The sequence below is a fragment of the Scyliorhinus torazame genome, chromosome 17 (genome assembly GCF_047496885.1).
Source record: "Scyliorhinus torazame isolate Kashiwa2021f chromosome 17, sScyTor2.1, whole genome shotgun sequence".
Lineage (NCBI taxonomy): Eukaryota > Metazoa > Chordata > Chondrichthyes > Carcharhiniformes > Scyliorhinidae > Scyliorhinus > Scyliorhinus torazame.
In genome coordinates this window covers 185248932-185261651 of record NC_092723.1, presented here as the reverse complement: position 1 = coordinate 185261651, position 12720 = coordinate 185248932, and the positions used below count along the sequence as shown (strand labels likewise).

General features: G+C 46.9%; 1 protein-coding gene across 2 annotated transcripts in view; it reads right to left on the bottom strand.

The window, feature by feature from the left end:
- LOC140394506 (myosin-11-like) overlaps positions 1-12720 on the bottom strand; it is an 81497-nt gene that overhangs the window by 11585 nt on the left and 57192 nt on the right. For both annotated transcript variants that reach the window (XM_072481837.1, XM_072481836.1), the window contains exons 28-32: positions 11855-12016; positions 10751-10879; positions 9134-9222; positions 8396-8519; positions 974-1182 (exon numbers count right to left, since the gene is read on the bottom strand). In XM_072481837.1, the coding sequence (XP_072337938.1) occupies positions 974-1182; positions 8396-8519; positions 9134-9222; positions 10751-10879; positions 11855-12016 (713 nt within the window). The remainder of the gene's footprint in view (positions 1-973; positions 1183-8395; positions 8520-9133; positions 9223-10750; positions 10880-11854; positions 12017-12720) is intronic.

The window sequence follows — 12720 nt, the reverse complement described above, 5'->3', positions numbered from 1 at the left end:
CCTCCTCTCTCCTTCCGTCCTCCTCTCTTCTTCCCACAGGATCTCTCACCCTGAGATTCAGAAAGATGTAGTGGTGGCCTCCTGAGTGTGGCTCTGGTCTCTCTCTGTGAGAGGACGTGGAAAAGGAGAAGAGGGAACAGCATGCCTGAAGCTGACCATTACCGAATGGGATAGCTTTTGTGTGTTGTATTTAAAGCTGGGAATATCAAAGAATCAAACCCAGGAAATTACTGAGCTCTGATTGACACCTGTATTACACTTTCATTACATCGATGGTCCTTCATCACGAAACCTTAATGCTCTTTTTTTTTGCCAATCAGAGGGAATGCTGGACTGTGTAATAGCTGCAACATTACACATTTTACATTTATTGGGCACGATGTTACTAAATGGGAACAAAGCCCCTAGCGAGCTCGTTTAGCCGCGTGTTTCCCGGCGTCACAGTGTTGAGAAACACAAGGCTATAAAACATGACTTGGTTTGAAAAGAAGCCTCAACAGGGAACGTGTGGCCTGGGCTGTACACAGCCCCATTTCGGACGCTGAGGAGCTCCGCTCGCCGGAACTCCCCTGTGCAGCGAGAGATGCCGACCTGATCTGGAGCTCCGAAGTGATAATCCCCTCCCCCCCCCCCCCCAGCAAGTCCCAATGCACAATGGGAGGATCCCGGATCCCGGACCCCCCCCCCCCCCCCACACACCCGAAAAGTGATCCTGCCCACACTAGGCGGAATTTACATCGCAATGTCTCGTGAGGTTGCATTAGATCTTGCGAGGCGTTGCGAACCGGGTAGATCCTGGGAACGAGGTCTCCCGGCTTCGATCGGCCACGCTGCACCTGCAAAGCAGCTCGCCTCCCCGCAAAACCGCGCCCATTATTTCAAAGACAATGTGCTGCGAAACTAAATTCGGTGTCACACCTGCGAGTGAAGACAAGTAAACAAGTAAAAGGAAAATCTTGCTGAGAGCGCTTACTTTATTTCTGCCTCCAGTTGCTCTTCCAACTGGACGATCTTTGACTCCAGAGAGGTTATCGTGGATTTGAACTTGGACTTCACTGTCCCCTCCATTTCCTGCAGCTTGGCTTTCAGCTCCTTGTTCTGCCTCTCGAGTTGCTGCCGGGCGCTGTCATTCTTCTGATTCGCGCTGCGCTCAGCAGCCAGCTCATTGGACAGCTGTTCAGACTGACAACGAGAAAGAAAATGTCAACTTTCACAAACAAACCGCACCGGGAGGGCATGGTTCGCCCACGCGCGCAACGCTTTGAGATTTCCTTTTTTTAAATAAAACATTCATGTTACAGCTGTGTCTGTGGCTTTGGGAGGTTTGTCACATCGTTGTACTGTCCAACTTCCGTCCACATTCCGAGCAGCAGTGGTGGGATTCGCAGCGGACAACAGCAACAGAATTGCAAAATAAATGAGAGGGGGGAAGATATCAAAGGAGACGAGGAGGTGGAAAGGAGACAATGTCCATGTTGGGTGGCTTGAAACCTGAATGAAGCTATTGGTAAACGAAAAGACTGGCACGAGACCACGGGGAGGCGATTCTGCCTTTTGACAGAGCCCACGTCGTGACGTATTTTTGAATGGCGTTAGTGTTATTTTTCAATAATAATAATCTTTATTAGTGTCACAATGAGGCTTACATTAACACTGCAATGAAGTTACTGTGGAAATCCCCTACATCCCGGCGCCTGTTCGGGTACACAGAGGGAGAATTCAGAATGTCCAATTCACCTAACAGCACGTCTTTCGGGACTTGTGGGAGGAAACCGGAGCACCCGGAGGAAACCCACGCAGACACGGGGAGAACGTGCAGACTCCGCACCGACAGTGACCTAAGCCCGGAATCGAACCTGGGACCCTTTGGCGCTGTGAAGCAACAGTGCTAACCACTGTGCTACCGTGCTGCCCTAAAAAGCAAGTTTCGCAGACAATGCACTCAGTTGTTACATCCAAAATTCAATCCTTCGAACATTTTCTCTGAGGATATTTTTGAGAAAGGATCGCCTCAACGGTGCGAAGTGGGTGATACAGCTTCCTGGGTTGACAAATATCACTGGTTTGAATGATCTAAACGGGTAAACTAGTTTATCTTCACCAAATCTCTTCATTCTCAAGCCACTCCGAGAAGCTGCTCGCCTACATGCATCCTCTTGCTGCTTTGTAAGTCCTTGGGAGGGATCACATGTTGCAGGAAGCAATGGGGAGAGGGTGTTTATATTAGCATTTATTGCTGCCTGCAAAGTGGAATATTGTGCTGGCTGACGAGTGCAGTTCTGTGGACAGTATGGAGGATCAATGCAGAGGGAATTGTTTGTTGCTTTGAGCCGGAGCGCTGGATTTGTGTAGTGTGCCACCTGGTGGTCCATATGAGAAACTCCCGTCTGCTGACGAGTGTGCTCCCTCTCTTGGATTAGAATCCACAGACATTCCAACCTGACAGCAATTTTATGGGGGTGACGAGTTGACTGAATAAAGTATCACCAAGGCGGCTGGGGACCCAAGATTCATTTCAGGCTCGTAAAGGCTTTGAGCTGTAGGAATCTCGGAGGCATATCTGGAACTCACAGAAACACTTTCCCATTAACTCTCCCCATTAAATACTTGGGGTAGCTGCCCCCAGGTCGGAGACAACCGACAACAGCTTTTCGTACATGCTGATTGGTAAATCAAAATCTGTGTTCTGCCTATGTACTGTTCCAATATAAAAAGAAAGATTTGCATTTATATAGCGTCTTTCATGACCACCGGATTATCTTTGCAGCCTAATGAAGTACTTTCGAAATGGAGTCATTTGTTGTAATGTAGGAAACGTGGCAGCCAATCTGTGCACAACAAGACCCATAAACAGCGGGGCGGCACGGTAGCACAGTGGTTAGCACTGTTACATCACAGTGCCAAGGACCCGGGTTCGATTCCCGGCTTGGGTCACTGTCTGTGCGGAGTCTGCACATTCTCCCCGTGTCTGCGTGGGTTTCCTCCGGGTGCTCCGGTTTCCTCCCACAGTCCACAGATGTGCGGGGTAGGCGGATTGGTCATAATACATTGCTCTGTAGTGTCGAAAAAGTTAGGTGGAGTTGCTGGGTTACGGGGATAGGGCGGAGGTGTGGGCTTGGGAAGGGTGCTCATTCAGGGGCCGGTGTAGACTCGATGGGCCGAACGGCCTCCTTCTGCACTATGAATGCTATGAAAACAATTTAGATAATCTGCTTTTGCGATGTAGATTGAGGGTAGATTGAGGGATCAATATTGGACAGGACATCACAATAACTCCCCTACTCTTCTTCCAAAATTGTGCAATCGAATCCTGTCCATCTGCCTGAGAGAGGCGACGGGGCCTCAGTTTAACGTCTCATCTAAAAGATGGTACCTGCGACCATGCAGCACTCCCCCCAGTGCTGCACTGCAGTGGGTGCGTTTCAGACAAACTTGTCCCTGAGTCACAATGAAATGTCATCCATTATTGGTTGGATGGTTAATGAAATACTTGGGGAAGCAAAGAAAGAGAAAATCTTAGCGATGTGCTCCATGGCTGAACATCCAGGGCTATTCAGTATTTAGGATGGACAGACAAGGGTTGCGTTGCTGGTTAAAGAGGAAATTAACACCGTAGTGAGGAACGATATTAGATCCGGCGATGTGGAATCTGTATGGAGAAACACCAAGGGGCAAAAAACTTTAGTGGGGGTTGTATACAGACCCACAAACTGTAGTAATTTTGGGAATGGCATTAAATAGGTAATTAGAGATGCATGTGAGAAAGGAACATCTGTAATTATGTAATTAATCTGCATATAGATTGGGCAAATGAAATTAGTAACAGTACCACAGAGGATGAATTCCTGGAGTTTATACGGAATGGTTTTCTGGACCAATACGTTGAGGAACCAGCTAGAGAACAGGCCATTTTAGACCGGGTATTGTGTAATGAGAAAGGAATAATTGGCAATCTAGTTGTGCGAGACCCTTTGGGGAGGAGCGACCATAATATGATAGAATTTTTCATCAAGATGGAGAGTGACATAGTTGATACTGAGACGAGGGCCCTGAATCTAAATAAAGGAAACTAAGCTGGTATGAGGTATGGGTTGGCTATGATGGATTGGGGAATGTTACTTAAAGGGATGATGGTCGATAGGCCAATGGCAAACATTCAAAGAGCACATGGAGGAACTGCAACAATTGTTCATTCCTGTCTGGCACAGAATTAAAACTGGAAAGGTGGCCAACCCATGTCTTACAAAGGAAATTAGAGATAGTATTAGATCCAAGGATGAGGCATAAAAATTGGCCAGAAAAAATAGTAGACCTGAGGATTGGGAACAGTTTAGAATTCAACAAAGGGATTAATTAAGGGGAAAATACAATATGAGAATAAGCTTGTGGGGATAATAAAAAGTGACTGTAAAAGCTTCTATAGGTGTGTGAAGAGGAAAATATTGGTGAAGACAAATGTACAGCCCTTAGGTCAGAAACAGGGGAATTTAGAATGGGGAACAAAGAAATGGCTGAGCAACTAAATATATACTGTCTTCACAAATGAGGACAGAAATAATGTAGCAGAAATGTTGGGGAGCAGAGGGTTTAGTGAGAGGGAGGAACTGTAGGAAATCAATATTAGTAGGGAAATGGTTTAGGGAAATAGATGGGATTGAAGGCCAATAACTCCCCAAGGTCTGATGATCTACATCCCAGAGTACTTAAGGAAGTGGTTTTAGAAATCATGGATGCATTGGTGATCATCTTTCAGGATTCTATGGATTCTGGAACAGTTTCTACAGACTGAAGGGTAGCTAATGTAGCCCCATGATTGAAAAAGGGACGTCGAGAGGAAACAGGGAATTCTAGTCCAGTCAGCCCGAGGTCGGCAGTGGGGAAAATACTAGAGTTGAAAGATTTAATAGCAGAGCTCTTAGAAAACAGAGGCAGGATCGGACAGAGTCAACGAGGATTTAGGAAAGGGAAATCATGCTTGACAAATCTACTGGAATTCTTTGAGGATGTAACTAATAGAGTTTGTTTTTTTCTTCTTTTTTTAAATAAATTTAGCGTACCCAATTCATTTTTATTCCAATTAAGGAGCAATTTAGCGTGTTCAATCCAACCAGCTTGCACATCTATTTAGGTTGTGGGGGCGAAACCCACGCAAACATGGGGAGAATGTGCAAACTCCACACGGACAGTGACCCAGAGCCGGGGTCGAACCTGGGACCTCGGCGCCGTGAGGTAACAGGGCTAACCCACTGCGCCACCATGCTGCCCGTAACTAGTAGAGTTGACAAGGGGGGCATCATTTATTTGGACTTTCAGAAGGCTTTTGACAAAGTCCCACGTAAGACATTAGCGTGTAAAATTAAAGCACATGGGATTGAGGGCAGTGTATTGAGATGGGCAGAAAACAGAAAACAAAGAGGAGGAAATACCAGGTCTTTTTCAAATGGCAGGCGGTGACTAGTGGGGTACTGCAAGGAACGGTCCTGGGACCCCAGCTATTCACAAAATATATTAATGAGGGAACAAAATGTAATAGCTCCAGTTTGTAGATGACAGTGGCTGGGTGGGAGGGTGAGCTGTGAGGAGGATGCAGAGCTGCGTCAGTATGATTTGGACAAGTTGAGTGAGTGGGCAAATACATGGTGAATGCAGTATAATGTGGATAAATGTGATGTTTTGGTGGGAAAAAACAGGAAGGCAGATTATTATTTGAATGGCTATAAATTCAGGGAGGTGAATGTGGAACGAGACCTGGGTGTCCTTGTGCACCAGTCGCTGAAGGTAAGCATGCAGGTACAGCAGGCGGTAAAGAAGGCTAATGGTATGTTGGCCTTCATAACGAGAGGATTCGAGTACAGGAACAGGGATGTCTTGCTGCAATTATCCAGGGCCTTGGTGAAATTCTCATTTCCCCATACAGCTTTCATTATAATCTGACAATGAATACCCATTTCTATTAGTCACATTTTGTACTTTTTCCTTATACATTGTGTGGAATATTGCGTACAGTTTTGGTCTCATTATCTGAGGAGGATGTTCTTGCTATGGAGGGAGTGCAGAGAACGTTTGCCAGACTGGTTTGCTGGGATGATGGCACTGACGCATGAGGAGAGATTGAATTGTTTAGGATAATATTTGATGGAATTTAGAAGAATGAGGGGAGATCTCATAAATATCTATAAAATCTGCCAGGGCTAGACAGGTTAGATAGCAGGGGCAGGGAGTCCGGAACCTGGGGGTCACAGTCCAAGGATATGCACAGGGTAAACCATTTAGGACAGAGATGAGGAGAGATTTCTTCACCCAGAGAGTGATGAGCCGGTGGAATGCACCACTACAGGTGGTAGTTGAGGCCAAAACATTGTGTTTTCAAGAAGGAGTTCGATATAGCTTTTGGGGCTAAAGGGATCAAAGGATATGAGGGAGAAAGCGGAATAGGTTACTGAGTTGGGTGATCAGCCATGATCATATTGAATGGTGGAGCGGGCTCGAAGGGCCGAATGGCCTCCTCCTGCTCTCTATGTTTCTATGATTTTAAACTGCATCATAGATGTTTCATTTTCTTGTTGAATGTAAAGGACAAAGAACAATGCAGCACAGGAACAGGCCCTTCGGCCCTCCAAGCCTGTACTGGTCATGATATCACCCTTGGCCGAAACCCTCAGCACTTCCTAGTGCCGTATCCCTCTATACCCGTCCTGTCCATGTGTTTGTCGAGATGCCTTTTGAACGCCGTTAATGTATCTGCTTCCGCAACCTCCCCTGGCAACGCGTTCCAGGCACTCACCACCCTCTGCGTAAAAGACCTGCCTCGCACATCTCCTCTAAACTTTGCCCCATGGGCCATAAACCTATGCCTCCTGGTGACTGACGCCTCCACCCTGGGAAAGAGTGCCTGCCCATCCACTCTATCCATGCCCCTCATAATCTTCTATCAGGTCATCCCTCAACCTCCGTCTTTCTAATGAAAACAGTCCGCGTCCATTCAGCCTCTCAACATAGCTAACACCCTCCAGACCAGGCAACATCCTTGTAAACCTCCTCTGCACATTTCGGAATGGGTTCTCGTAGAAAAGGCCTCCTGTGTGGGGGCGTGTTCCCCTCTCCCGTTCTTCCTGGTTAGGTACACCGTTAACCCAGTGGTAGTGTCGTCCCTCAAGGTGTGGAACCAGTTGAGGAGGAGCTTTGATGTGCGGGGTATGTCTGTACTGTCCCCGATATGCGGGAATCATAGGTGTGTACCAGCAGGGATTGACGCGACGTACAGGAGCTGGCATTGGGAAGGGCTGGAGCGGGTCAGGGAGCTGTTTGTGGAAGGGAAGTTTGTGAGACTGGATGAGTTGCAGGAGATGTTCCAGTTATTGAGGGGGAGTGAATTCAGGACTTACAGGTGCGGGACTTTGCGCGCAAGGAACTCCCCTCATTGCCTCAGCTGCCAAGGCATCCATGTTGGATAGATTGGTAACTCAGGATGTGCTGGGGGAGGGAAAATTGTGGATATTTATGGGTGGTTGTTGGAAACGAAGAAGGTGCCAGTAGAAAGATAAGATGGAAATTGGAGGAGGATCTGGGGGTTTAAACCTGGAGTGGAATTATGCACCGGGTGAATTTGTCATCATCCTGTGCCAGGATGAGTCTGATACAGTTTAAGATGGGGCATAGGGCCCATTTGACTCGGGCTTGTCTGAGTGGGTTCTTGTCTTTGGTTGAGGACAAATGTGAGAGAGGGCCTGCGAATCATGGTTGCATGTTTTGGTCTTGCCCGACGCTAGACCTGGATCTTTGAGACACTGTCGGAGGTTGTGGGGGTGAGGATGGCATTGTTTCCATTGGTGGTGGTCTTCAGAGTTTCCGAGGGGAGGGGGGCCGGTGTTGTGGTCTTCGCCACTCTGATCGCCTGGCGGCGAAACCTATGGAGTGGAGGTGTCACTGAAGGTGTCGGCATGACTGGGGGATATGGTGGAGTGGTTACAGTTGAAAAATTAAGTTTGCTCTTAAGAGGGTCAGAGGAGGGATTGTGTGTAAGATGGAGGCTGTTTCTGTCTCTATTCGAGGGTTTGTTTGTCGCCAGTGGGTGGGGAGGGTTGTGTTAGTAATGGGGAGAAAAGGGGAAAATTAACAAACTGTTTGCAATTTGGTTGTGTCCTTGGATGATTGCGATTTGCTGATTGTGTTCGGAATAAAATATATTAAAAATGTAGCAGAGATTTCAGCGGGACTTTCAGTTTGTGAGAACTGATTTACTGTGTTCCTGTGTTTTGCATCTTAATCTCAGACAGGCAATTCATCTTGAAACCTTTTCAACCGCTTGAGTTATCTCTAGTCCAATTGGCTGGTTTATGGAATCATAGCGAGCAGCTGGAAACCTCAACGGTTTTGAGGTTCTCTGTTATCTTACCTGCTGCACAACCTTCCGGAGGCGGTCGTTCAATGCTTCCAAGTTGCCCTGTTCCTCTTCCAGCTCTTCCTCCATTTGTGAAATCCTGGTCTCCAGACGGCGTTTCTCATCCAACAGGGCGGACCTGTGGAATTTTATAAAATGCAAACATGCAAAAAATAGGTAAAATTTTAAAAATGCAGATGGATCAGATTCTGCCTGATCGCACAATCACAAATAGCACCGGTCGAGGTTTCAGAAGGCGTGCTGCATGCACCACAACCTTCTTTAGTGTTAGGGCGGCACAGTGGTTAGCACTGCTGCCTCACGGCACCGAGGACGTGGGTTCGATCCCGGCCCGTGACATTCTCCCCGTGTCTGCCCACAACCAAAGATATGGATTGGCCACGCTAAATTGCCCCCTTAATTGGGAAAAAAAGAATTGGGTACTCTAAATTTATAAAAACCTTCTTCAGTGCAACTAACTTCTTTGTTTCATGTCAACTGTGGGGAAGCTGCCTCCTTTCCCATTGTGACAGGTAAGGGAAAAACTTTTCCAACTCTGTCTGAAGTTTGGTTTGACTCAATATAATGTCACATTTTCAGGTGGGGCTTCCCACCTGACAGTTACGGTGGTCAGGTTGTCAGAACGATTCGATCACTTTAACGTGATGTCAGGATTCATTACTTGCGGCAGAATTGAGAAGAAACTTTGCTTTAGTGAGAATCCAAGGAAATAAAGTTACTTGGGTGACGTACTTTCCCGACACATGTCCGGCCAATTCTTCTGCTAACTCGTCCTTCTCCTGCTCGGCGTGGCGACGAGCGCGTTCTGCAGCTGCCAAATCCTTGGAAGAAAAAAGGTGAAAAACCCCATTCAAACAAAATATGTATTACTCATTGGAGATGATACATTTTGCAAAAACCCAAATGCTGCTCTGACTAAAGGTATCTCTCAGCTGCCAGGCTTTTACCCCATTCTAGTTTCCTTCCTCGCTTGAAGAACACATTGGAATGCTGCATTAACAGCAACAGCTAAAAAAGCCATGCATGGCTTTAAGAGATTCTGATTAAATGCTATAGAGCATAGACCATACAGTGCAGAAGGAGGCCATTTGGCCCATCGAGTCTGCACCTACTTCCACCCTATCTCCATAACCCAATAACCCTATCCAACCTTTTTGGTCACTAAGGGCAATTTATCATGGCCAATCCACCTAACCTGTCTTTGGACTGTGGGAGGAAACCGGAGTACACGGAGGAAACCCATGCAGACACGGGCAGACAGTGACCCAGCGAGGAATCGAACCTGGGACCCTGGCGCTGTGGAGCCACACTGCTATCCACTTGAGCTGCCGTGCTGCCCAGTTCGACATACATCTGTGAAGGGTGAGAAAAACTGCATGGCTGCGAGGAAAGAGCAGGGGTTTGGGACTAATTTAACAACTGTTTCAAAGAACAAACATAGGCATAGAACCATGGAATAAAATCCCTACAGGGGAGGCTATTCAGCCCATCGGGTCTGCATCGACCCGCTGAAAGAGCACCTCACCTAGCTCCCCCACACCTCCCAATCCCTGTAACCCCACCTAACCTGCACATCTTTGGACTGTGGGAGGAAACTGGAGCACCCGGAGGAAACCCACGCACACACGGGGAGAACGTGCAGACTCCGCACCGTCACCCGAGGCCGGAATTGAACCCGGGTCCATGGTGCTGTGAGGCAGCAGTGCTAACCACTGTGCCACCCCAATTTTTTATTGAATTCAAATTTCACCTTCTGCTGTGGTGGAATTTGAACCCAGGTCCTCACCCTGGGTGTCAGGATTACTAGTCCGATGACAATACCAGTACACCACCAGCACCGGAGTGATGGCCAGCATTGTCTCCTTCTATTCTGATTCGATACTGTGACAATTTTGTTTTGTACCTTTTATTTAGGATAAAGGAAGTGATGTTTCTGGATATTTGCTATCATCCATCCTCCTGGCTCTACACCAGTGATATTGGGCGAAATTCTCCGGAAACGGCGCGATGTCCGCCGACTGGCGCCCAAAACGGCGCAAATCAGTCGGGCATCGCGCCCCCCCAAAGGTGCGGAATGCTCCGCATCTTTGGGGGCCGAGCCCCAACCTTAAGGGGCTAGGCCGGCGCCGGACGAATTTCCACCCCGCCAGCCCCGGGATTCACGCCAGCCCCCGGCGATTCTCCGACCCGGCGGGGGATCAGAGAATCTCGCCCATAACTACATGTCCTCACCTTCCTGACAAAACACAATCTGATAGTGTAGTTAACAGCTTCTCCATGCCTTGGCCCCACAAACAGAATTGCTCACCGACCCAAACCTCGGCGTGACCGCATTTATATCCGGTTTACCTCCTGGACTTGCAGCAGATCTGCCTCCAGACTCTTGGCCTTCTTCTCATTCTCTTTAGCCTGGGCCAGAACATCTTCTCTCGCGCTCCGAGCATCGTCAAGCTCACGTTGATAATCCTTCATCTGAGCCTGTTGTCGAACAAAGTCGAACCTTTTTTTGTTTTTGCAGAGATTTAATCCTAACCAATTTACCACCCAATCACCCAAATCAAAGAATTGTTTAAAATACACGAACACAGGCATATATTTGACCTTCTTTGCCTGTTTAAATATATATATATTATAATCGCTTATTGTCACAAGTAGGCTTCAATGAAGTTACTGTGAAAAGCCCCTAGTCGCCACATTCCGGCGCCTGTTCGGGGAGGCCGGTACGGGAATTGAACCCGCGCTGCTGGCCTTGTTCGGCATTACAAGCCAACTGTTTAGCCCACTGTGCTAAACAAGACCGCTAAAATGGGGCTTCTGAACCTGTGTCTTATTACACAATATGATTAGCTTACCAACTTTTACAGATGCACCATAGAAAGCATCCTATCGGGCTGCATCACAGCCTGGTATGGCAACTGCTCGGCCCAGGACCGCAAGAAACTTCAGAGAGTCGTGAACACCGCCCAGTCCATCACACAAACCTGCCTCCCATCCATTGACTCCATCTACACCACCCGCTGCCTGGGGAAAGCGGGCAGCATAATCAAAGACCCCTTCCACCCGGCTTACCCACTCTTCCAACTTCTTCCATCGGGCAGGAGATACAGAAGTCTGAGAACACGAACTAACAGACTCAAAAACAGCTTCTTCCCCACTGTCACCAGACTCCTAAACGACCCTCTTATGGATTGATCTAATCTCTTCACACATCTTCATCCGATGCCGGTGTCTATGTATTTACAGTGTGTATTTTATGTTTGCCCTATTATGTATTTTCTTTTCATGGACGGAATGCTCTGTTTGAGCTGCAGGCAGAACAATACTTTTCACTGTACCTCGGTACACATGACAATAAACAAGTCCAATCCAAACGGGACGGTTTCACTGCTTATTCGTTGGTTTTAATCATACCAATCAGTTCTGAATGACTCTGGTTGATCAAACATTACCCACCTGAAGTTTTTTGAGTTGTTTGATGGCATCTTCCCGGCCCTTGCTGGCAACTTCAACCTGGCCTTCAAGGTCACTTAAATCAATCTCCAGCTTCTTCTTGGCGGCAACTGCCACACTTCGCTGTTTGCGTTCATCTTCCAGTTCACTTTCCAGCTCGTGGACCTTTGTGGAAACAAAGTTTGATGTTGTGACTTCAATATTTGTTACTAACTTCAGAGATCGGTTATGCTAAGAGTGCGATCTTCATTATTTTATTAGTCATCCACACTTAGCTGTCCAGTGACGATACTGGATGGACTATGAGATCAGTGCTATTGCATCAGTGATCTAAAGTTGAATGGGTGACAGTTAGTCTCTTTTAAAGAACACATCTATGTCTATTTAATACACTTCATTGTAACTGAATTTCATCAGTCCATTTCTGTTTCATAGTTCTGGACAATATTGCCACCGGTTTTATTGTGACCTTTCATTTCGTTAGCAAATTTGATTTAAGACTTTAAAAAATATTTTCCCTGTTTTATAAAAGCAACATGAAGTATGGAGATATATTGTAAATAAATGCAAAATAGTTACTTGACCCCCCGAGTGGTCAGCATCCAATGTCTTAAAGAGACAAGTGGTGTAATCCATTGAGCAGCTATCAGGAAACATAAAGCCTTTGGGTTCCAGTTTGGGGGGGGAAGAGAATGTTGTTGCAAAGCTGAAACAAAATTACTATTTAAAAAAATGTAAACTTAGAGTACCCAATGATTGTTTCCACAATCAACAGGCACTTTAGCATGGCCAATCTACCTACCCTGAAACAGAATTTCTATTAACCCTAGTTTATTTATGCTGCGCTAAGTCCTGTGTATGGAAGGCAT